At 41.6% G+C, this 26,417-nt stretch overlaps 1 protein-coding gene across 2 annotated transcripts in view; it reads right to left on the reverse strand.

The window, feature by feature from the left end:
- Positions 1–26,417, reverse strand: part of COL24A1 (collagen type XXIV alpha 1 chain) — a 270,456-nt gene that overhangs the window by 106,694 nt on the left and 137,345 nt on the right. For both annotated transcript variants that reach the window (XM_090049548.1, XM_090049547.1), the window contains exons 21-24: positions 20,674–20,727; positions 19,084–19,128; positions 13,702–13,755; positions 10,631–10,675 (exon numbers count right to left, since the gene is read on the reverse strand). In XM_090049548.1, the coding sequence (XP_089905674.1) occupies positions 10,631–10,675; positions 13,702–13,755; positions 19,084–19,128; positions 20,674–20,727 (198 nt within the window). The remainder of the gene's footprint in view (positions 1–10,630; positions 10,676–13,701; positions 13,756–19,083; positions 19,129–20,673; positions 20,728–26,417) is intronic.

Here is a 26,417-nt window from a genome sequence, read left to right on the forward strand (position 1 = left end):
CCAATAGCATATAAAATCATATGCCAAGCTGGCTGGCTGCAAAAAGGTTTTTATAGTATACAATTTACTATCAGAAGTCTTCTGTCTGGTGGACATCTTGGACAACTCTTGCTCCATCCTTCAGTACCATAGTTAAGCATTTCTTGCTGTGAGTTGTTATTCTGCTTTGCTTTACAAATAAGGTAGCTTGAATTTGGAATGTCACCTGCACACAGTTAATATATGGCCCATGGGCCTTAGCAGCCTCCTTTGAGGGAAAGGACCTCATGGTATATATCATCTGCTTAGCCTGTGTAACAGAGGGTGGGGGGCCATGTGCCACCGGCATAGCTCACATGACAGAGGGGCAGGGGGCTGTGTGCCACTGGCACAGTAGGGGTTCTGCAGTGACTACCCCACCGATGTGAGGCTTGTGTGGTGCATGGATCCTGGCCACACTGAAGCTGGACCACCCTGATTTAAGTTGTTAGTTCTATTCTGAGTCGTTCCAGATATTTTGAAGATGACCACTCCCTCCTCATGAAAGCTGAATTTAGCTGATGAGGGCTTGTATCAGTGAGGAGTCTTTACTGGTTGTACTGGTAAGGAGTTTCTAAACTAGCACACCAGAGGCCATATTTACAAGCTTTCAGGACATGCGACATGCCTATTTGTTCTTCCTGCCGTTTCCTTAAGAAGAAGGAGTGGTGATAGTGGGAGTATGTCTGTTCCTTTTTCTGAGGCCCTTAATAATGTGGCTCTTTTATTTACCATGCTTGGTTTGAAACACATTATACCCAGCTGGCTTTTTTGAACATCTCCAGAGTCTAGACTTTTCACACCTATTCCAAGAACTTCCTGTATTTAGGAACTGAAAACTTATGTCAAAGTTCTTATTTCCTTCAAGCAAAAGATACTGCAGTTTTCCATTGCCCATAACTTGACATCCCAGGGGCCCAATTCAGCAACATTTTGCCTCTGCAGGTGGCGGGGAAATCACTTACATGATTTTTTCCCCTCTCAGCTCCTAGGTACATTGCATGACTCGAAGGCTTTCTTGTCTTTCCAAGGCAGTCTGACCTTTTTTCTCACAGGTCAGGTTGCAGATGCTGAAGAGCTAGCCTCTGTAACCAGAGGACGACATCTAGTCTTTGCTAGATTTGATTATTCATATTGCTGCCTTTTGCACTCTTTTACACTCTTCCTATCCACTTATTGTACTGAACACTGTCCACAATTAGGCCTGCTTGTTCAGTATAGTTTTACAGGTCCTTGGTGCAGTTACAGAGTGATTTTTCCTGGCTTGTGCTTTATAAACCTGCTTATTCAGCTTGTGCTTTCTAACATTAGCTGTGCAGTGCTGCCAACAGTTTTTGAGCTCTGGCCCAATATAATGGTAGGTGTTGATGACTTTTTACCCAGAAGCCTAAAGTTCAGAGACTGGATATTTGTTCTGGTATTGACAGGAAGAAACTGACTTTAATTTTTCTTCAGCTGTTCACAGTGTATCATTGCTTGGATGAGCCCTAGCATTACAAAACAGTAACACAGTCTTGACAGGCAACTATTATTAATTCAGATTATTTCAGTGCTGTGGAACAAAACCACCAACAAATCATTTTCTTTAAAATGTCTAAAATCATCAGTGTATTGGGATCTGCTTGATAAAAAAAAAAAAGGGTTATCTGTTTTGATGTTCATGAGGCAGTATGGTTTTGAAATAGTTGCCATCCACTAGCAATGTAAGCAACTAAAATCTAGTTACATGTGCCAACAGTGACATATTTTTGCCCCTTAATGCAAAGGCAATGTTCTCAGTAGCTGATGCCATTGTTTCTTTTGGCACAGCTTCCAAAAGATTTTGTCTCAGTGACACCGTAAATTTGCTTTGGCTGCTACCATTTACTTCTCATTAAATTAACTGGCTGCCACCCAACTGGATCTTTTGCTTCCATACAAGATGATAATCCTGCCACCAAAGGAGAACTGTTGAATCCCAGCTGTGTTGGTCATTTTGCTTAACAAAAACCTCACCAGCTGAAAGCAAGTCACCACCATCTAGCACTGGGGAAACTAAAGCCATTAATTTATGCAGCTGTTGAAATTATTCCCAACATCAGTGGCACCTATCATTCTGCTCTGCTCAGCCAACATTGCTTTGCTTAGGAATGCACTGACTGAATATATTGAATACATTGGGTTGTCTGAGTTTAAAAAGGGTGGGGAGCTCTCTTCAAATGGGAACATGCAGCTGGGATGAGGAAAATCCCCAGATGGACTGTGGGGGGCTCTGGGAGGCCAACATCAGGAAGCCTCTCCTTGATGGCAAGCTTATGATACCCAGGGAACTTAAAAAAAACCCGGCAGGCATTCAGCTGGGGCTCCCAGCTGCATGTTGCCTTTAAAATGTCTGGGTGACCCTGACATCAGGGAAAGGCTCCCCAATGTCAGGCTCACAGCACCACAGACCTTTACAAAGACACCCTGGTCTGGGGAACAGGAGAGGCCATTGCCCCAGAGGAGAAGCAGCAGAGCAGGTCAATGTTTCCCACACTTACCCAGATGAGGGGACTGATCCTGGTCTGGGGAAGATGCAGGGAACCTTTTCCTGTTCTTCTGCTGTCCCCAGGGACCAGGAAGAGTGGAGCAAAGAGCAACCACTTCATTGGGATCATCCTGGCCTGGAAAAGGTGTGGGGAGAAATGGAGAGAGGGCAGTTGCAGGCTGAATAGATTTCCCAGAAATTTCCACTGCTAGAAATGAAACCCTACTCATATCCTGGGTTATGTCTGCTTCATATGACTCTTCTTGAAGAAGCCTAAATGACTGCTACTCTGTTCTGTTTTTCACACCAGACCAGACAAAGGATGAGGTCCCTTTCACCTGTGCAATAGCATAAGGAGAAATCATAACTGTATTCCTCACTGAATTAGTCCCACTATGTTCTCTTTTCTACAATTATTTCAGGATCCTGACTTTATGTAAAGCAGCTAATGATGAGAACATCCATGGTATCATTGCTGAGAACAAGCAGAATAAAACCAAAGGACAAAGTAAATATTTGGAATGTAAATGTAGGATTAGATGAATAGGGGTGTCAGCTCTCAAAAATGCAAATGGTTGGAATAAATTAATGAAACTATTGTGATTTAAACCAGTTAGGACCTGAGTTAATATTTAAAATTACTAACACAGCATGTAAGGGACAAAGTACTTTCAGGATAGGTAATACATCAATTTCGCATTAATGGGAGTTTTGAAAATACACAGTATAAGCATACCTAACAGCTCTTGCTGGAATGCCTTGCTTTCTAATAGCACCCTAGTCTAACACAAGCTGTTTCACAAACTGGATACTTTTATTACTTTAATAATCTTTCTAACTCTGTAAAGCTATAATGGTATTCAAAACTCCTGTTTGCATGACTTTTAAGGGCAGGAAGAAGTTTTGCAGTCTATATATGAAGTTGCACAATGAGCTACACTGAATGAATGAGGTGTTTCATCTTCCTCCAAGGCATTAAATATTAGATTAGAGTGAATAGTTAGGCTGATACAGTGTTTGGTAATTCTGTGTTGCTATGTAAACTCTGGATTAACTCCAAAACAATGCCTTGCTTATGCTACAACGTGTCCTTTCTTCACTTCTGCAACTGCTTTTTAAATCTGGTTATATCTGACATTATACCAAGTGCCATAATTAGAAACTTTTGATACTGATGAAAGTCATTTATAAGTGACCGTGTACAGAACAGTACTTTGACTTCAAGCCTTTTTTTCCTGCCTAAACTTCTGTCCAAGGACTGACGCATGCTCCTTTTAACAACATTTTTAGAAAGCATTTCAGATAGTTCACCACAGATATGCAAAGAGAAAAGTAAAGCATGATTGTCAGAGAAATCTGAGATTTTTGTTAACAGAGTCTTAGAGGCTTGACAGTGGTACACTTACTAGCACCACAACCAAGAGAGACCTGGGGGCATCATTCTTGATAGAATGAATGTGAGCCACCAATGTGATGCTACAGCCAGCAAAGCAAACAAGACATTGACATGCATCTACTGATGCATCACAAACAAGACCAAGGATATCATCTGCCCAATTTACTCAGCCTTGGTGAGGCTCAGAACTAGAGTACTGAGCACCACACTTCAGGAAGGATGTGGAGAGGCTCAAGAGAGTCCAAAGGAGGGGTATGCATATAGTTAGAGATATGGAGAGCAGGCCATACAATGAGAGGCTGAGAGACATGGGTCTGTTCAGCCTGGAGAAGGGAAGACTCATAAGGGACTTGGTGGTAGCCTATAAGTATGTAAGAGGTGCATATCAGGGACTGGGAGAACATCTGTTCACCAGGGCTCCCCAGGAGAAGACTAGGACTAACGGTCATAAATTGCTAGAAGACCACTTTAGATTAGACATAAGGAATAACTGCTTTACAACTTGAGTGTCCAGGGTCTGGAATAGACTCCTCTCAGAGATGGTACAATTACCTACTCTGAATATCTTCAAAAAATATCTGGATGCTCACCTTGCTGGGGTCATCTGACCTCAGCAGTCTTTCCTGTCCAAGCACAGGGCAGCTGGACCTGATGATTTTGAGAGGTCCCTTCCAGCCCCTAACATCTATGAGTAACTGACATCTGGATCCATAAGAAACAAGGAAAATGGATTATTTTTTCAAAATGTCTCTATTTGCTTTTTAATTTCACATACAATTTTTTGAATACTAGAGCTGTTAACACACAGGCAGCTTAACCCAGCAGGCAGCTGATAACTGCTGAAGGAGGTGCACAGAAGTAAAGCAAAAGCTGCAATGACCCAGCTCTTGTTCAGCAGCCTTGGACACAGCTTCCACTAGTTCAGAAACAGTGCACCGTGCTCAGAAATTCAAGTAAATCTTTAACTCTCACTAGGAATTTTGCTCCTGAGACACACAGGATAGGTGCTTTTGAGAATTCTACTGTAGCCAAGGCAGAGGGAAGGGGAAGTGGGGGTGCTGAGAGACCTAAAATCTCAATAAACAATGATACTCCTGTTAACATCTTGATGTGTTGTTTTAGCTGAATTTAAGGAAAAGTTAACCAGAAGAGAGATGGAGAGCATGTCTGCACTGATATTTAGGATAGAACCTATGGCTTGCCCTCTACCCAACTGGAGGCAACCAAGTTGACCCTCTCTGTGCATCTTACCTTCCAACCCCAACCACAGCTTTTCATATTCCTTCTAGACATCAGTCTGCAGACTACTTGCTTTTCCTTTGCTTTTGGGACTGGCTCCAGTTATAGGCAGTAGAAAATGGGAGCAAAAGGTCTGGAAGTCAGAAACAGGGGTTGTGGGATTAATCCTGAGTAAGTTCCAAAATCATAGCAGAAAGAAATGCGCACGGAAGTAGGCTTAGCCTCAGACCCTGAATTCCCCAGCAAGTTCAAGCTTGTACGCAGTAATGCCTGACCTGAGAAAGCTGTGTACAGCATAGCATTATCCTTTAAGGGGAGGAACCAAAAGCTGCAGTTTAATTAGCTAAAGAAGGGAGCTGGTTACTACCAGAAGAGTTAAGACAGCACAACAAAAAAGAAGAGTAAAAAAAAGTGATAAATATTTAGTAAGACTACTTTGAACAGATGCAACTCCTCATCTTGTAATGTGTTACTACTTCATGTACAGGTAGTTAAAAACTTTTTTCAGAGATTCTCTAGTCTGGTCACATATACAGAGAATTGGATCCAGCATACACTGAAATGAATAGAAGTTTTTTTGGATCAATGCCTATACAGAGTGCTCAGATCTGCGCTTCTCTGTACACCCATATTTCTTTATGTGAGATAATCCTTTCCAATTCCTGTCAGTGGCTTTTAATTTATTATCCAAGGAAAGCTCAATTCAAATGCTGCATCTGGTCTGAAGTGAGATTATTTTTTTTAGTACAGTGTTAATATTGGGTTGAATGAAGTGAAGGGAAATGATTTTAAAGTCACAAAGCAAGTGCTGCTTAGCTTAGATTGGCAGGCAAGACCCTGTTCCTTGCTGTTTGTCTTTAACTTTAACCACTAGACAATACATCTCATTCATAGACCATGTACCTCATAGTATACATTAAATACGACTGCTGCATGATAATATAATAATAAAATACCATATGTTAATGATCACAGACATACAAGCTCATATAATTATTTAAATGTTCAGTAAAATAATAAAATGATGTTCTACAGCCACAGCTAAAAAGAAAGATTACCTGCCAACAGTTTGTCAACCATTTCTGTTCCCAGGAATCACATGTTAGCCTGTACTAACTGAAAACAATTGTTTCCACAGAAAATAGTGATAATGAGAAATGTTAATTGAAGCTGAATGTTATTTATCTTAAAGTATTTCAACTACAGCAACATGAACCACCAGTCTCCAGGGTCTCTTTCCCTTTAGCATAAATAATATTTATTAGTTCCTTACATTTTTTTCTTCCAAACCACATACAGCAGGATATTAAGTTTGTTATTATTTTCCTTAGTTCCCTGGAAAAACTGTAACCACTGAATATAATTTTTTGTTCATAAATCTCATCCGTGTACAAGAATGAACTTCATTTTGTGAGCGACAAAATCAGATCACATTTTTTTTATTTGACTGTCACTATGGGAGCTTTAGCTGTTGAATTCAAAGTTACAAAGACAAAAAAAATGCAGCCTAGGAGAAGTCCAAAATACTGAGTTTAAGTAACTGACCTGGTCAGACTTTCCTTTTATATTATCATTCTAAAATAGTAATAATTATTTATTTAATTTTACACTCACCAGCAAGTGTGAAAAAAATCTCTAACTTAGACCAAGGCATCAGTGAAATTAGAATGTCACCATCTTCAGTATTTTAGAGGTGCACATCCATGTTGCTTTCTAAAGTACTCATAGCTTTACTAATAGAGCCCAATTTCCAGTTTAATCAGTGTCATTGTGATACTTCCATCACAGAATCCCAACACACCACAATTCCTGCCATAACTGATCATATTTGTCAGCCTCTTCTTACCTATTCTCATCACGTGAGAAAGAAAAAATTCTGGAGGAAACCAAGTTGACCCTCTCTGTGCATCTTACCTTCCAATCCAAAACACAGCTTTTCGTATTCCTTCTAGACATCAGTCTGCAGACTACTTGCTTTTCCTTTGCTTTTCGGACTGGCTCCAGTTATAGGCAGTAGAACAGGGGTTGTGGGATTAATCCTGAGCAATGAAGCATTTTTCCTCTCATTTTTAACAACCAGCCTGGCTGGTCTTATAGCATATACTTCATTAGCAAGAATGATAGAAAAGTAATATTGTAGTATTTTACAGCATTATCATCTCCAACACTATCTGACCTGTTGTGGTAATACTTTCCCTGTATTTGTAGTCCATACTTATTGCAAAGTAATCAGCTCACACTACTGCTTATACTACTGTTTCTAACTAGCCATTATAAACGTTCAATTTCTTTTTTTTCAGTCCCAATTTGACAAGCCAGTTCTAATTTGCCAGTATATTTTTGTGATATTTTTCTACAAAGAATCTCTCCATAGAGTTCTTTTTCCATCACTTTCTGCCTATGAATATCTTGATGTCTGTCTGGTGACTTACTCTCAGTAGGATTATATCCCTCATTTAGGTTTGAGACTTGAGCCAAGATCATGCCATCTATTTTCTCTGTCATGCAATCAGTTATCATTGCATTTACCTGTTCCACAATCTTCTCTGCTTTCAGTCTTTTCCCCCCTTAACTTCGCATTTACATAAAGCTTGTCCATATCTGATTTCATTTTCCTTACCTTACACTGTGCTAACTTCCTCCTAGTCCTCCTGTCCATGTCCATTAAATCAATCTTTGTCCAATTCACTACTGCAGGCAGAGCTGTCCCTAGTGGGGTGCCAATCAGGGTGACCACTCCAGGCCCTCTGCTTTGGGGGGCCCCGTTGACAGTGTTGTACAGGCCCTGCTGTGGCCCCACCACCAGTGGTGGCTTCTGCAGCGGTCACCACCTCCCCCCACCATGCCGCCAATGCTGCCACCAATGCTGCACAGGCTGATATGCCCCGGGCAGCACATATTCCTAGGGACAGCTGACTGCAGGGGAATACCATATAGCTGTAATGGCTTATATGCTTATTGCTTTATGATGATGATGGCAGTGATTGAAGGCTTAGATCACCCCACCGTGCTTGCAACTGTGCAAACACAATGTAAATAACATTCCCTTTTCCAAAGTCTAAAGCACAAGTTTCCAAATTTTTTCTGATTGCATGCCCCCTTCCAGATTTACCAGCTGCCTGCATGCCCCTACCATCATGTTTTATATTTAACCCCTTAAATGCCAGTTATTATAATGAAAATTAAATCTGCCATTATACAATTTCTCCTGCGTACCACCCAGATATGTACTTGCATATATCCCAGGGGTACACGTACCACAGTTTGGGAACCCCTGATCTAAACAATGTAATTTAAACTATATATGTTGGTAATAAAGGCTCTGTTTTGCACTCTGATGAAACCAAAACACGTGAACATGATGCCGGTGTATCAACATGGCTCACCTAAATAGACTTACTTTATACTCCTCCTGTTATGTTTCTGCAGAAATTCATTTCAGTATCCCCCTCCTCAAGAGAACAGGACAGGTCTATGATATGCTGCCCATTCTAGCCGACCTTTTATGTTCCAATATTTTCCAATGCTTGTACTGATAATTCAGCAACATTACATAAAATAGTAGTAGAATTTTCTAACGATGCCTCAGTGAAACCACTGCATTTAATCACATTACTTAGAATTAATTTTAATTGTCAAAGCCCAATTAAAACAAAAAGAAAGAAGGTTTTGATAATGTAATAACTGTTGAACAAAGTTCTTGGATCTAGCTGATTTTGGTCTTTTTTATATATTCAGAGAGATGCAAGCCAATCTTCAAAGTGGGCTCAGCAGCTGAATATGTCTCTGCTTTGGCATATTTAGAAACCTGGATTCATTAGCCAGCCCTAGAACCATGCTGCCAGTCCACCTTGTGGGGGCAGTTAGCCCCAGAGTGCCCAAAGGGCTTGGGCACGATTGATGTTCTGACAATTCTCTAATGAAACATGTGGAGGGCTCAGAAGGCCTTCTGGATCCTACAACTGCTTTACTAAAGGAAGGCTGCATGTGAAGAAATACAACTTAACAGTAGTTTCTCACTTTCTTCACTGATTTGAATGGGCTTTGGACAAGCCCCATAACCTCCAGTGATCACGTGACTCATTAGGAAGCAATTAAAATTAACATAAACTGGTAAAATGGGGCATTCCAAGATGAATCCAAACTAAAAGCAATGCAATCAGTGATTTTCTTATTAAAAAGCACCCTATAAGCATAATTATGGCTTTAAAACACTTTAAAACTAGTGAACAGAGTTATTATTCTAATATTATAAAAGCCTATATCTGTCTGTCTGTCTGTTCGCAATGCTTTACTTGCACTTCTTCACACTCTGACCAACAGCCCATCAGAGTCCGAAGAAGCGTTCTGACAGAAGGCAGATCACCGCCACAATGGTGGGGACACAGGGGATGGAGCAGGGTGTGAGGCTAGCAGGGCTGGCCTTGTCCCCCCGCCGCCTGTCCCCGTCCTGCTCCCTGCACAGGGGCACCCTTCATATAGCCCTATAAGGGTCAGGGACCCTGGGACTGGGGGGGTGAGCAGCCTTGTCTGGGGTCAGGGACTCCAGGGGGCTGGGAACACATGTGGAACAGGGACAGGGGCCTGGAGCCCAAAGGAGCTGGGGAATGGAGCATTTCCCTGGAGCTGGCGCAGCCCACACAAGCCCCCAGCCCTAGCCTCTGCTCCCACCTTGCCTTACCCCGAGGAGCGAGGAGGCACATGGCATTGGGGCTGGGGCATGGAGCAGGTCCCCAGAGCCGGTGGAGCAGTTCCCTGGGGCCGGCCCCAAGCCCTAGCCCCTGTCCCTGCCTCACCTTGAGGAGCGAGGAGGCATGTGGTGAGGAGACACTCTGCCCCAGCCCCAGCCCCAGCCCCTGCCTCAGGGAGGACCTGCTGCCCGAGCTTACCGCTGGCAAGTGTCCTGCACTGGCCCCAGTGCCTATGTCGCACTCCACACCCAGGTCCTCTCCAGGTGGGTGTGCAGCATTAATAAGTTAGTGCATGGCAAGATTTTAAATCATGTGCAGCCGCACATGTGTGCACCTTGGAGGGAACCGGCGGGTGGGGGGAACACCGGGCGTGGCCCAATGTGGCTGCAGCAGCGGCAGCAGCTGGGGGAGGGAAGAAGTGGGCCTCCTCCCCACTGTGGGCTTGGGCCTACTCCTAGCCCAACCCGGCTTCCCTGTATCAGCCGTGAGCCCACTCCTCCTGTCCCCCCACCTATGCTGGGTTGGCCCGACTTCTCCCCGCCCTTGGGCCTGGTCCTCTGCCACATCAGGCCAAGGCCCACTCCTCCCTTCCCGCCGCTGCTGTGGTGGGGTGGGGGAAGTGGGCCCAGACTGCAACCAGCAGGAGGGAAGGGGGAGCAGGGCTCTGTCCCTGCCCGCTCCCGCCCCCCGTCATTCTTGACGGGCAATTGGCTAGTAATATATAGTTCTTAAATTAACAGAATAATTTCTTAAAAATATAAATGGAAGATTTAAGCTTACGGCTTCACCAGTTTTTCCAAGGCTTCCTTGATCCCCTTGTTCTCCCTGTCAATACAGAAAACAGGTTATAGATTCCATTATAAAGCTTATTCCTTTCAGAAGGGTGCTTTAAATTTCTTATTTTTTCTAAGATCCTTTTCATTTCCTACATAGTATCTGCCAATTATGACTCAAACAGTAAAAGAAAAACAGTGTTTCTTTTTGGCTATATTTCACTTTTCTATAAAACTCCTCAACATTAACCTAATTCACTGATTCTCAACTAGGAAGCTGCAGCATTCTGGGATACCCTGAAATCCTTTCAAGAATGATGGAGGGCGACACACACTGTTAGCTGTGGAAATGTATTTCACAAGAGAAGCCCAAAGTTTTCAAGCAGGAATTCACTGTGTTAAAAACATTCTGCCCTGTTATGGTCTTTCCAAGTTCTTTGCAACAGAAGAATTGTTCTGTTATTTTTCTGTAGTAAAAAGCTAAGAGCTGGAATTTTCCCTGGGTCCCTCAAGTCTAATGAGGGTATTTTGAGTCTGTAAAGGTTGAAAACCACTGACCTAATTCCTCTGTGTACAACAGTCTCACCCTAAAAAATGTAAGCTATTTAATAATGTTTATTAAACATGTTTGAAGTCAGTATATTAATATCTTCCTTTGCCAAATATAAACAAAAATACATGACTATATAATTATGTGCAAATACTGTGTTAACATTTTTACTTCAATTTTACCATAATGAGCTGGGGGAATTATTTGCATTATGTTTATTAACATTATTCTGATATTTCTCTCAAATTTCCTTTTCAAACTGCCCGGTCTACATTTATTATTTTGTGGAATAGCTTACTTTATGTACAAATAAACTTCTAACAAAAACAGACTTCTCTTCCAAAATGGTATTACTGGAACTGATACAAGTAGTATAGAAGCAGATTCTTCTCACAGTTACTATACTCTAGATCAGGGGTGGGTAATTATTTTGGGTGGCAGACCACTTTCCCAGTTTTGGCAAGCTGTTGAGGGCCGCATGGGTACACCCACCCCTTGGTCACCATCTTGGGACCAATGTCCCAGGGCCAGCACTGATGGGGCCCAGAACAGGGTGCAGGCTGGCAGGAGTCTGTGGAGCTGGGCGCAGGCTGCATCAACAGGGAGAGGGGGAGCTCGCCCCCTGCCAGCCGGGACCCTGTACTTCTGCCACCCTGCTCTGGGCCCTGCCAGCGCTGACCCTGGGATATGGATGTGGACCCTGTGCACCCGCTCACTCCCAATGTCCTCCAGCCCCGTGGTATAGGCAGGGGGAACCATGCAGCCCTGACCCCCTGCTCCCCAGCAGGGAACAAGCTGGTGTGGAACGCGGGGAAAAGTGGACCCTTCCCAGCCCTGTGGCCGGCACTCCCTGCTGCAGCCACTTGCAGCTCATGTGGGCTTTCCTGAGCAGGCACAGCTGGGGCAGAGAGGCAGCAGATGTTTGCAGCTGGCTCAGGTACTGGGTAGCTGCTCACAGCTACAGAGCTCGGCTGGGGGGAAAGGGCTTTGGGTGGGAAGCAAAGGGTCACGAGCAGGGCTGGGGGCAGGGACTTTGGGTGGGGGAGCACGGGGCAGCAGGGCATCCTGCCATGTACCCCCTGCCCTCATTTTGTTTTGAGCAGGCACAGGCAGCCCCACGGGGTGCCAACCACAGGGCAGGCGAGGGGCAGCTTTTCCACACGCTCAGCACCAGCTTGTAACCCAGCCCCACACTAGCTCCGGGCTCACCCATCAGGGCTGCACTGCAGCAGCAGCAGCTGTGCCTCCCCCACTTGACATGCTGGGTAGTGTTTGCTACCACCACCTCTGTGCTACCCAGCATGCAAGCTCCCAGTGGGCAGCAGCAGCAGGCAAGCACTGCCTGGTGCAGCAAGCAGGGGTGGGGGGAGGGGGCACAGCTGCTGCTGCTGTCATGGCACAGCCCCAACAGGTGAGCCTAGAGCTGGCACAGGACCCAGGCTGGCAGCAGGGGTGGGTTACAAGCTGGTGATGAGCATGGGGAAAAGAGGCCCCTCGCCTGCCCTGTGGCCGGCACCCAGTATTGCAGCTGCTTACAACCCATGTGGGGCTGCCTGTGCCATTCTCAGGACAGCCCCACGTGGGCTGTGAGCGGCTGCAGCAGGGTGCACCAGCCATGGGGTGGGGGAGGGGCCACTTTTCCCTGGGCTCCTTCCTTGCCCAGGGTCTGCCCCACCCTTACCTGAGCTTCCTGCGCCTGGGCAGCCACATGGTCCCATGCCAGAAGCCCCTGCTGGGGCTTCTGACTGGGGGAGTGGGGCTGGACAGGCCCTGCTGTTGTGGGAACCCACTGGGCTTCCCCTGGGTCCTACTGCCCTGGCTTCTGTCATTTTTCACAGGAATCAAAGACAGAAAAATATTAATTTTTTTAATTTTTTGGGGCCCTGCAGGCTGGACAGAATGGCCTCGTGGGCCAGATCTGACCCACGGGCCGTACTTTGCCCACCCCTACTCTAGAGTTACTCATGGAATCATTCAGGATTTCACCAATGCATCTTACATCAGATTTTGGCTCTATTACTTATTATCTGGATAACACTACAAAGGTTGCAATATCAGTTCTGAGAACTTGCCAAACTATGATTTGTGGAGCCTTTGCTGGGAGGGCAGCTAAGCACTTCTCCCTTGTACCTGAAGCATCATATCCCAGAAGCTGGGCATCACACCTAGGGAGTTAGGTTGCACCTTAAAGTGCAGTGACGGACTTATTCCTCTCTCCCTTTCTCTCCTCCCCATATCTCCATCCCTATATCAACAACATTCAAACTGACTTGTTAGCTCCCTCAGATTTTCACCTATGTGCTTCTCATGGCCATATGGAGGGGCACAGGGAAGGGTAAGTGGCACAACAGGCGCTATCTTTCTTTGTTCCCTAAATCCATGTTCCTTAACCCTGCAGAGAGTGCCATCCCCAAGGGAGAATCCTGCAAGTAGGCATGTTCGCTAGCTATATCTGCTTTTATACCTTCAGGCACACACTTTCACTTCAATTTTGTTCTGTTTCATGTATACAAACCCAGCAGCATTACCTTCAAGCCTTCCGGTCCTGCTTCCCCTGCATATCCTTTCTGACCTGACCTTCCCTAGAAGAATAATTAAAATTAAAAATATAAAATATTGGATTTTTACAGAATATATAAAAAAAATCCTTATTTCTCTGTTTACAAAGGTCTTCCTATACAAAATGTAAGCTTCTTTTTGAACTCTTAAATGCATTTAATGATAGTTGACAGCATATTATGTTTAATGTCTATAATCAGAAAATACACTGTTGATTATAAAAGGTAACATAATACAACCAACAGAACCCTGAAGCAGCTTTTACAGAAGCTAAATGTGCTATATGAGAAAATTAGCAAATACAAGAATCCAATACATGTACATTTCAGCTGACCAAAACCAGTTATCAACAAAGGGAAGAAAAAAACAAAGGCCAAACTTTATTAGCTTCACTCCTGTGAAGTAGGGCAGCCACATGCCATAGAGCATTGGGACAGAAACCTTTCATGATGGTGTTCTAACCCTCATTCCTCAAGGACACAATCACCTCAAATTCCTTCTTTTTTTGCTTATGAAGTTTGCTGTAAATTTTAGTTCTTGAGGTTCTTTCAGCTCTTGAATGAATTTCAACTCTTTGAGTTTCTTCTCCTGAAGATTTTTCACATTTTGTTGTTAGGATAACCACTTAATAGTACCATACTGTTAGTGAGAAAGGCCCTGTGTCTGTAATTTATTAAACTGCAGGGCCATATAGGGTACATAGACATTCTGGGAGGACAGGAGGCAGCTAGATCACATTAAAAATGGCTACTATATCTAGAGGGATTGCGGGTGGGGGTGGGCTAGCAGGGTCTATAGTGGTATGGGGGCGGGGTTGTGGGGCTATTTTTAGCCACTCAGTGAACCAATCCCCACCATCCCACCCACACCCCCCAACCCCAAATTACTTGTAAAACTGGCACAAAGAGCGGCTTGTGGGATGGAGGGTTTGGTGGGCTTGGAGGGTAGGGTTGGCTGGAAGGGTTGTTTGTCTGGGGGGCTGGGGTGTCATGTCTGAGTTTTACCTGTTGGTTAGAGTGCCGATGCCAGCAAAGCAAAAGACCATAATAACTTAGTGAGGATGCAAACCATAAAGATCCCTCAGCACTAGTAGCTTTATTTCTTTGCTAAAAGAAGCATTGCAGTTGGAGTTTGTTAAAAGTTTGTTCTCCATACTTAAGAAGCTTGTTGTCTGCAATGATAAGAATTGCAGGTGCCAATCACATGACTGACCTTTTGAACCTGCTGAGGGCAGCCAGATGAATAATGTATCTCAGTCAAATGAAGGGGCATCTAGGTCAGATGAATATGTATCTAGGTCACTGGTGTAAGAACATAATTGGCGGTCAGTAAATATTCACAATTGGCATGAAGTGATTGGTCACTGCTGACTAGAACTAAGAGCAGATTCCCGCCATTAAGCGGAGAATCCGTGCACACCAAGGAGACACAGTCAGCAGATTAGCCACCTGCAGACATCTCCCCGCCAACCGATCTTCATTTTCGCGTACTTCGTTCCTCACTGGTTCGTCTGTTCTTCTCGTCAAAGAGCTCTCGGAAGTTTGCTGATCGAAAGTGCATTATACGAGTGCACTGTGTATGAGCTGTTGACCAGTTCTGGGATTATTGAGTCGGGCAGCCGCACCTAGCCTTCCAGGTTAGAAAGCAAGGGCTCGGCTCAGGAACTCTGTGAACCAACAGACCCCTTTAGACTGTTCTGTTTTATGCACTGTAACTGAACAAGTCAGCTATCCTGCCTATGCTGTGACCATCGGTAGTGTAAGTACAATAAACTTTTCATATAACCAATACGCTTCAAGCCGCCTGACTCCTACTCGCCGCTAGTCCCCACCTGTCCGGTCATCGATCCCTTCTGCGGTAAGCCGGTCGTGCCGACCCAGGCTCGTAGGTCAAGGTTACACCAGTTACGAGGTGCAACAGGGAGGAGCTAGGGGACTGCGCTGGGAACTGTACAGAAGTTCAGTTAAATTGGTCTCATCGGACTCATTTTAAATTAGACTACCTCCAAGTTACCTTCGATCCGGTCAGCAATTTTAGACTGATCTAACTGTCCTGAACTTTTATGTGGTTGATTCAGACTGATATTAACATATTTAGGGATCCAAATGTAAGGTCCACACCTGGGTGATAGATTAGTTAGACAGATTGTGGTCTTCCTATTGGTGATTGATTGTCTTCCTGGTGACCACCCATATTTCTTACTACATCTGACTCTCTGGCTTCTGGCCAACTGATGGTTGAGGCCTAATCAGAGTCACCTGGACACTGGTCTCTTCTGTCCCTGCATCCTGGTTTCCTGATATTGCTTCTCTGCAACTGTCTACAATTTCTTCTCAACCACCAATCTTCAGTGGTAAACACCTTGGCCCAATGACAGCTTAGATGATAGCCTTATGCCTTTGATTTATGTGGGTGCTAGATGACTGAACCCAGACTGTCTCCTCTGTGTAGAGAGGCTTCAGGTTGCTTGCTCCTCTCCTGTAATTTGCTGCTTGTCTGTCTTGCTGTTCTATTAGCAATCTCCATGTGTTGTTGTCTGTTTCCCCTCCATCTGGTTGCAATAGACTGTCCTGGTTCTTTGCTCCATTAATGTCTGGGCTGGGCTACTATCAAGTCTCTGAGAAGGGGTATTACAATGGTCCAGCAAAGCCGGATATGAATCATATCCATTCTTTTTTTCCTCTTTCTATGAGCCTTTTGCCTCTCTTAACAGGTGATCTGGCTTACTGTCTGAACACAAGATATGGAGTATGCCATACCTGGCAAAGTATACCATCAGCTCCCTGATCACTGTTCTTTTCTGAGAGTCCTCTATGGCCCACCTCCCAAAAATTGGAGTAAAAATCTATTGTGACCATATAGTTTCTATCAATCAACACAAACAAGTCTGTCCCAACCTTTCTGTGAATGGTATGTTTATTGGGATATGTTCAGGACTGCTCTAATGCAGTTACGTTGCCTCATTTCCAGGATTTGGTGTATATGTAGCAACAACTGACACCTCTCATGAAAGAGGAAACACCTTAAAAGGAAAACTCCAGTATTATACAGTTACATTTTGCTAAGCCAGAATTTTCTGTCACAATTGCTCCAAGAGACTGAGTAACTGTGGCTCTGGGATTAATAGTTTGTCTTGAGAATTTTATTTTTAGGGTAAAGCACAGTCAAAGCATTGGGCATCAAACTGTCTCCTGACTTTTCAGAGCTGGGAAAGTTTGGGCTTTGGTATTTATTACTTTGACTTTTTCTGTCTGCTTCTTTGTTTCAGTGCCAATGTCTGCATGTTTTTCCATGTGCCTAAAAATTCTGAATATGTTTTAAAGCTATACAGCCTTAATACATTCCATAACCACACACACACTAAATCTTCTCCTTTTACTGGCAGCAAATGTAAGAATATTCCATTTTGTTCCACAAGTTTCAGCAAATCTGATCACTTCTAAACACATGTGGCAAAGTAACTCTCTTTATTTACATGGATTAAATAAACAACACGACATCAGCGTGATAGTCCTGTCATGGAAGACGTAGTCACTGCAGCCAACATATTTAAATATCCATGACAGGCAACTTCTGCTCACTGAGACTGAAGTTCCAGCTTACGATTAGCAAGCACTCTGACATCCTAACAGGAGTACGCAGGTGGGGAAGAGGCCACATGTGAGCATCAAAAGTGTCATTTGAGGAACCAGTTAAAGACAGAAATACTTAAATTATAATTCAATTTCACTTCCAGGTTTACTGCTCCTAGTCAGCATCGCTTTACTTGGGATTCCCAGAAGGAAAAAGTTACCATCTAAGCTTTCTCATATATCACTAAATATTTACTACTTATTTCTATGAAAACTGTGGAGTAGCTTTTTAATCCTACTATTGTTACAGTGTTATTTATTAATATAAATAAGGCAACCAACATGAATAATCAGTGGAAAAGGCTGCAGAACCCATCATTAGAGGATTATTGGTGTCATATGATAAAATAATTAAGGGACATGGAAAATTAAGATTTATGTAGCACAGCTACAGAAGTAAGATTGTTTTTTATTTGCCATGCTAGCCAGTTTGGTTACAACCTGAAAATCCAGGCTTAGTGTTTAACATATTCAGGTGTATTGAGCCATACCAAAAACTAAGCCTAGATTTCCAGGTTGTAACCAAACTGACTAGCATGGCAAATAATGCACCTGAATATGTTAAACTGGAATTGGAACAAATTTGTCAGCAACTAATATTTCACCTTTCATGAAGATTGAATTTATTCAATATAAAGCTAAGTTTGCCTGATATTTTGCTTCCTGGACTTTTGAATTGCCTTTATGCGATACATTTTCATTTCTTAGCAAGATGTATACAGCATTTTTTTAATTTGGTTCTGTATCTGTACCGGCTCATTTGGTTGGGGCCCACTGTCCCTCTGACCCTAACCCAAATCAATCTCTCCAAACCCACATTATAAGTAGGAGCATAGGAACAAGGACAAACAGTGGTGGAAGTGTGGGTATCAAGGCTAGATATTTCAGAGGCTCAGAATATTGCTGACAAAGGGCTCTGAAATCACCTCAGTTGGAGGAGCTACAATGTGCAGGCCACAGGAGCTGAAGCAAAGGAGAAAAGCTAACAGCAGAAGCATGTAGTGAGGAACCTGACTCCCCTACTGACCCCACACTCCTTGTTTCATGGCCCTGTGGTGTCGGAAAGGAAGATAAACCAAGAAACTCTTTAAAAAAGTCTAAAGAGATCAATTCTACAATCCACTTCACTGTTCATGAAGCATGCCCATGAATTTTTCACCCACAAATGCTTGTTGTGATAGAGAAACCCGTGAAACATCAGACAGGTCAACATATTTTTCAACTTAATTTTGGGTCAGGTTAACCCAGATTAAATTGTCAGTTTCTTGAACAAAGCCAAAACATTTCTTTTTGGGTTAGTTTGACATTAATCTGTGTCTGCCTGAATTCTGCACTGCCACATGCTTTGATGGCCAGACCTCTTACCTGATAATGCAATGCAGTCTCTCCTCTGGCTAAATTACCACAAAACAGCATAGGAGATGTTTCAGGCAGAGGGGAGATTTGCTATTGACTACTCTAGGATATGGCTCTCTCTCAACCCTCTCTTTCTCTGGTCTTTCCTGAACAGTTTTACCCCAGTGCACAAGAGGAAGCTTTCTGTAATTTCAAAAAAGGACCGTACTATTTCCTACCCAGCTCCATTCATAATAAACATGGAGAGGAGCTTGCTGATCCCTTGCTAATTTTTACAGTAATTTTTTTAAAGTAAATTTTGAAGAGAGTTTTTGTTAAAGGCAATTAACTTTAATTTCAGTTACTAAAGTTAAACATACTTACTCTTGGCCCAACTCCTCCAACAGGTCCAACTGGTCCTTCTTCTCCCTAAAAAAATCAGAATTTATAATCACTTTTTTGCTATTATGTTAAGCTTAAAAGGTGCCCATACATGAGTGTGGAGGCTGCTCTGATGCACTGGAATTCCAATGCAATTAATTGACTCTGCTGGAGCATGGCTATTACCGTGCCCCAGCAGCCTCCTGCATCTTGTGCATCTACATCCCTGTGCTTAAAAATGGTGATGGGGCGCTTAAACTAAAGTTCATAGAATGCACTTTAGTTCAAGCACTCCCTCTGCTATTTTAAGTGGTTCTTGGAGCCACTCTAATTAAAGCCCCCTCATCCCAACTGCTGAAGCATGTGTAAAAGTTGCAAAATCTTAAGTCTGCATAGTATACAGATGTAGGTAGAGATCTTACCACTAGGATCTGTATAAGCGTAATGAGAAAGAGACTAAACTGACCTTTTCCAAGTTACTAAACAGTCAGAAATCTACACATTACAAAACCATCAGACACAATCTGCTCAATCAGAGCTGGTCAAAGTTCTTTCTTATGGAAAGTTTTTCATCACTTTTGCTGAGGTAGACATAGCAGTCATGGATCATCCTATCCATAGGTCAATTACTGAATTGACTTAGGACCTGTAATCTGGGGTACTGCACAGTCTCCAGAGAACTACAGAATGAGTGCCATGCAATCAGAATTAGTTCTGTCAAGAGGCATCTGAGATTTTTCAAGCAGATGAAAGTAGGTAAGGATCAGACACAGGAAAGCAAATTCTTCCAGGAGTCAGAGAAAAGGAGAATATAGGAGGAAAAAAACAGCCTCTAAATAGTACATGACAGTGCATTGCAAATACTAACTTTTTGAGGTTGTTTCATTAGATAATGACATTAAGTCCTGATTGTCACATAATACTGTCAGCAACAGTCTGAAGTGAAAGAACGGAAAAGAACAACAGACTTCATGTTACCTGCCCTTCTAATTAGAATGATAATTTTTGGGTACTATTTTTAATCATTCAAAAACTCTCTTGAAAACTCATCATAAAACTGGATGCAGGTTCTGGAGCTCTACCAGCAGACAAAAACTGCTTTAATGGTATCTTTAAAAAGTTCTAAAACAAAAAACAAACAGCATAAACCAACAAGATATGTTTGAACCCATCATATGTATTTTATATTTAAGGATTATGAATATTTATAAAAATATATGATACAACCCTGACATCCCTGAAGTCAATGGGAGAGTCACCACTGACTTATAGAGGACAGAATTTTATCCAATATTCTTAGTAAAAATTACACTTAAATTACTACATTATATAATTCTGAATTCCACGTGCAAGATTCTGGACACAGATTATTCAGACATTCCACACAGACCACTGAAATAAATCCTATGATGAATTTATATTACTGTAAAAATGACTGAAAACTCTATTCAAAACCTACCAAAATAAAATGGAGGCATGTAATCCTACATGAAAACAGTATACACACCAATGCATCATTTTCTTACAGGAAAAAAGGATTTTGGGGGTTTTTTTGAACAGTAAATTGTTGACTTGATAACATATTCATCTTACCTCAACTCCTTTGGGGCCAGGTGGCCCTGGAGGCCCTCGGTCACCTAGAAGTCCCTGAATAACAAAAAAACCAGAATAAGTTTTTGTTTCAGTCAAAAAGTCTATTAGTCACATTTTCCTTATACAATTCTGGACAGAATACAAGGCTGAATGCTGAGGAAGCAGACATCACTACCTGGTATTGTTCATTTCCTGTAGGAAACTGGAGCATGAAAACTACAGTAACTTAATGAACTCTAGCTGACAGTTCTAAGATTCAAACTATTTTGAAACTTTTGAAGGTAAAAGATCGACTTGGCTGAAGCTTGCAAGACCATCAGTTCATTTTTGTTACATGCAGTTATCTTGTATCTGATGAGCTACATTAAGATAAACTGAGACATTACCTGCAACCACCTGTTTTAGGCAATCTTTAGAATATTTGATGATAAAATTTCCCTTAATGGAACTGTTTTTACAGTAATATTAATTAAATTATTTATCTCAGCCTCATACCCCTTTTGTTCATCTTGTTCATATATTCGAGTACAGTCTTACAGGTGTCACCAAAACTGATCAGAAAAGCAATCCTTTCTAATCATTCGATGGGATAATTGCTTCATAATACAAGTGTTGTGGGAATAACCATCAAACATTAGATTTTTATGGTTTGATCCAGCAGGAAGAAGCATCTAAACACTGACCATGGAGACCATTGGCCATGATTACATTTGTTCCAAAACCTTGCTAAGTGTAAGATGCTATGCACTGCTATTTCAGTTCATTCTATGTTGACTGTATTAACAGTGATTGGGCAAAAGTGCGTAACTGTATTTTCAGTACCGGTAAGGTGAACTGTAGAGACTGAACTCTTATGTTGCTATGTGTACAGTAGTATCACATACAACATTTCTGTGATTACCAAGCTATATTCCCAGATTTTAATTAGAAAGCATTTATAGTGGTCATATACCAGTAAAGATGTCTGGTATAGTATGGGCGTAGCAGCAATTAACTTTAAGGCTATCAGCTTTTTCAGAACATACTTGGCAACAGTATTCACCTATTACAAACCTGGGCAGAATTTTAAAGAGTGTCGGAGAGGTTTGCCAACCTTGAGTTATCACATGCTCTTGCAGAAATATTTATAAAAACACATTATTAAGACTGAGGAAGTAATGGTGTGTCAAAAATCTTGATTATCTAAATTGCAATGGTAATAACTGGTCAAAGCACTTAACCTTGCCTTATGACAGAAAATATCTGTGTGAGCCTACTATTAGTATCCTGGGAATGCCAGGCTATCAGATAAAGCAACCCGAACAAAATAATTACTTTTAGAAAATATATGATTAGCCACTGAAGAAATAGCTGGGGGATAAGCTCCAGCATAAGCCTTATTAACTGCTTACTAATTTAGCTGAAGTCTAGACTGCAGTGTAGGCATTTGTCCAGTAACAGGCACACAAAACAGCATTACATAGAAAAGGCAATAAGCCACCACCAAGTTTAATCTAAAAGATCCCATTGACAGGCGTGGCTGGGAAACTAGGATGGAGAACTGCAGCTAGACAGCATCTCTAATACAGTGGCAAAAGCAACAAAAACACATGTAGTAACACTGTATAAATAATATGCTTATTTAATTAGTAAAGAAAAGTTTCCCCTTAGCAAAGGGAACTATTATTTTACACTGCCATAGAAATAAGTAAACTACTGTAATATGCTTTTCATTATCATTTAAACTTGTGGTGGACATTTTAAGAACTTTCTGAACTACTGTATGTATACTTAGAGAGCATGTAGTTAAATTGTAAAAAGCATCCCAGACTTTAAAATTGACATTAAGATAATTAACTGAAGTCTCCATCCCCACTCTGAGGTTTTAGGCAATGAACAGAAAATGAAATTGTCTTTAGGGATGTGCCAAATTGTCTGGAAAGAATTCAGGGAGTCAGCAAATTGGGGGGCACCCTATATTTCACACGTGTATAAATTTCCAGTTGAGTCTCTCTTACAGGATTAGTAGAGTTCTTAATAGCCACATATATGAGGTATTCTATCCAAACAAAACATCAAAGGGCAGATGACGGAAGCTCTCAGATATTTCCATAGTACAACATGTATTACTAGAGAAACCATTCTGATATTCCTGTAGTCAGCATGTCTGCCTTACTTCTTCTCTGGCTAGTCTAATAAGCAACTCAGAATTATTTGTAAGACTAACACAAGGAACAAACAGAAAGGTATTTCACAATTTCCTAAGCTAAAACCACCTCTTCTTTCATTACATAAAAGCTTCATTTTATGAATCATGGAAGTTCAAACACTTTTTATATTTTTTAGTATTTCCAAGTCAAATCTCTTGTGGACCAACCTAAATAATATGGTCTTTGCACATTATTCTGGGAGTTCATATTTTCTGTCTGCTGTAGTAGTTTGGATTAAAAGGCCAGCCCAAAAGTTCTCCTGGAATTCAGAGAAGGCTTATCATGCTTGCAGATCTCATACTTTCTAGCACAATGGTCAGTTTATCTCCTGTTAACTGCTAAAATAGAAAGCCCATCCTGCTTTTCTGGCACCTAATATAGATTTGGCTTCTGGGAAAATATGGAAGAATTAGGAAAGGTCAGCATGTTGAAAACAGTGTTTTAAAAAAAATGTGGAGGAAATACTTCACAACTGCAGTCAATGCAAGACAGCTGGGAATCTCAACGGTGAACATTTCCAGTTTCATAAATCCCTGCTCTCTTGGTGTTATAAGCAGAGCAAAAGTTTTTCCAGTTCTAATATTCCATCTCAAATGTAAGCCACCATTTCTCCTCGATTAGACTAGGCTGTCTAAGCTTTACGTCTTTGGAAGCCAGTATACTTGGATAACACAGACTCTTGTAAAGTTATTGAATTCTTGTATCAAATAAAGTCTGGAGCCTTAAACAAATACTGTGGGCTACTTCTTGACATTTTTGCTAGGAGTTAGGTGAAAGGTCTGGTCATTCTGAAACAGAAGTCTACTTCTCAAGTAACATTTATTTGAGCATTTTACATCTACAGTAGAATAACGTGTTATTTCAGTTAGTGAAAGAATGTGAACAGGAATGTGTGTTGAACTACATGATTAAGTATTAGTATTTTAAACTGAATCTCCACTTCAGGAACTAACATTTGTATCCTGTCATCTCTAGTGATGCATATGCACAGCTTTCCATTAGGAGTTCTTCTTATGTGCCCTGACAATTCATTAATCTCACATAAACATCAGAGGAGTCATCCACTAATATCCCTGTATAGATTACAGATAAAAGCTGACTAGCCTCAGTAAATAATCACAATTAGTAACAAACTGTTTAACCATCAACTACATTAGAGCAATAAAAGTGCTCCTTTCTACCCAACTTTCTACCAATTTTTCACCATATTTTCTCATATGTACATTTTCAGCATGCCTAGAAACTCATAATGTCTTGCTCATTTTGGGGTCAAAGCTATTTATGGACAAGAAATATGTGGGAGGTTAACCAGGTTTTTAGCTGTTAGAGTGACTGGGAGATATAAGTGAGATATTTTAAGAAGGAAAAGTGTAGTCTGGCAGGATTCATATTTTGAATTAAGATATATACTTTATAGGATGTTATGTACAACCCAGGCACAGATGAGACTGAAGCAGATGAACTCTGGAAATGGCTGAAACATAGGAATATAGGAAACAGGATGGAAATAGAGCTCTTGGTCATCAGTCCTTTGCTGCTACATAATTCTTATCATTTATTATATTTACCCAAATCCAAGACCACTTCAAATTTGAAGATCCCCCCACCCCATAATTAGATTTTAAGCACAGAAAATTATAAATGCATTATAATTTTCCATTCATAGAATCTAATTAGTGGAAGGTGGTCTTAAATTAATGTCTCCCCACTGCTATGGAGGAGAAAGCAACGGTGGATGGTGAGGGGCCAGACCCGTGCCTCTTGCTTCCAAGCCCCTTGTTCCCCCTGTGCCTATCCTCCCCTGCTACCTAGCCCTCTGTGCCTGTCCATCTTTATTGAACAGGGATGACCAGAAATTTATACAATATTCCAGATGATGTCATACCACTGTGTACAAGGTATAATGGCATTAATGCTTACTGCTCCTGGAAGTACCTCACCTGACATACCATAGGAATGTATTTGCATTTTTTACAGCTGTATCAACAGTGGTGGCTCAGATTCATCCTACCCAGGTCTTTCTCCTCTCACTTCCAAATTACGAGTTTCCCGTTTATAGTAGACATTTTTGTTTAGTCTTTAGTTGTATGACTTTGCATTTTATACTATTAAATGTCATGCTACTTCCTATCACTCCAGTCCCCAAAGTCATCCATTACTTTGTGTATGATATCCAGTTTTCCTCTATATTGGCAATGGCTCCTAACTTTGTCACCTGAAAATTAAATTAGAGTACTCCTTTTTGTGCCCAAGTCATTAATGAAATATTAAATAAGATCTGTCGCAAAGCAGACTCTTTGGGTAGTCCACTGGTAACCTTTCTCCACTTAGACAGTTCCTCTTTGGAAACAATTTTTTTATCTTTTCCATTTTAACCAGTTCCTTACCCATCCTATAATTATTGTATTAATCCTCATTTTCCCAGTTTATCTATTTTTTTCAGTTTGACACCATTACTGAATTCTAGACAGATTAAATCTACTGGTCTAAAATATCAGGTTTCTTAGTGAAGAAAAACACCAGGTTTATCTCGTGCCGTCTATCTTTGGTAAACCCACTTTGCATTTTATCCCCCTTTCCATTTACCTCCATAACTCATTATTTCCCTCAAAATTTGTTCTAACACATTGTATATTATAGCATTAACAGGCATGTATTTATTAGGATCATATTTTCCTCTTGCATATTGGCACTGTGTTGTTGGTTTTCAAGTTATGCGGTACTATCTCCAATTTGATAGATTTATCAAAAATCCTTATTACTGGACTTCATATGCCAGCTCTTTCAGCATGAGATGAAGATTATCTCATTCTCCTGATTTAAGTGCATTAAGCATTCTATTTAAAATTCCTTTTAGCTATCCCATCTTAGCTTCTATGTTCAATGTCATCATCTTTCTTGAAAATTGAGACGGAGTATTTATTTAGATTTTGAACTAGAACTAGATCTTTAATCTGAACCTCACTGTAATCTTGCTCATACTTAAATCCTTTTGAAGTGGTTATTAATCTTATTTTCTCATAAGTTGCACATTTGAAATACAAAATCTCAGTAACAGAACTATTTTGTATCTTTCCACATAATTTATACTGAGTCAACTCAACTTATTCAAAGGCATTTTTTAACCAGTTCTTTTATCACTTCAATGCTACTTACTCGAAAAAAATCTAAAATAGCATCACGCCATGTTAGTTTAGCCACTTATGAAGAAACTGCCTAGTTATGTCATCCAGGAATATCCGGGTCCTATCAATAGTAACATTTCTCTCTCTCTATACATCTTCACATATCTATATCTTCATATCTATGTATACAGTCGTCAAGACCTGTGTTGTTTTATATATTACACATATACCCTTCCTCTGTTCTTACCTGAATACAAGATGAGGGCCCCCCATGTAGCAGGGAGACAGCTGCCCTTGCAGCAGGCACAGCTATCCCAGCCATGTGGGGTTTGGGACCCAACCCATCCTGATGCCCACATGGCTGCGAAGACAGCTGCCCCTGCAGCAAGCAGAGCTCTCCTCACCTGGTGGAGATTGGGACTGGTCCCCA

This window comes from Crocodylus siamensis, chromosome 5 (genome assembly GCF_052110815.1).
Source record: "Crocodylus siamensis isolate JL-2025a chromosome 5, ASM5211081v1, whole genome shotgun sequence".
NCBI classification, from domain to species: Eukaryota; Metazoa; Chordata; order Crocodylia; family Crocodylidae; genus Crocodylus; species Crocodylus siamensis.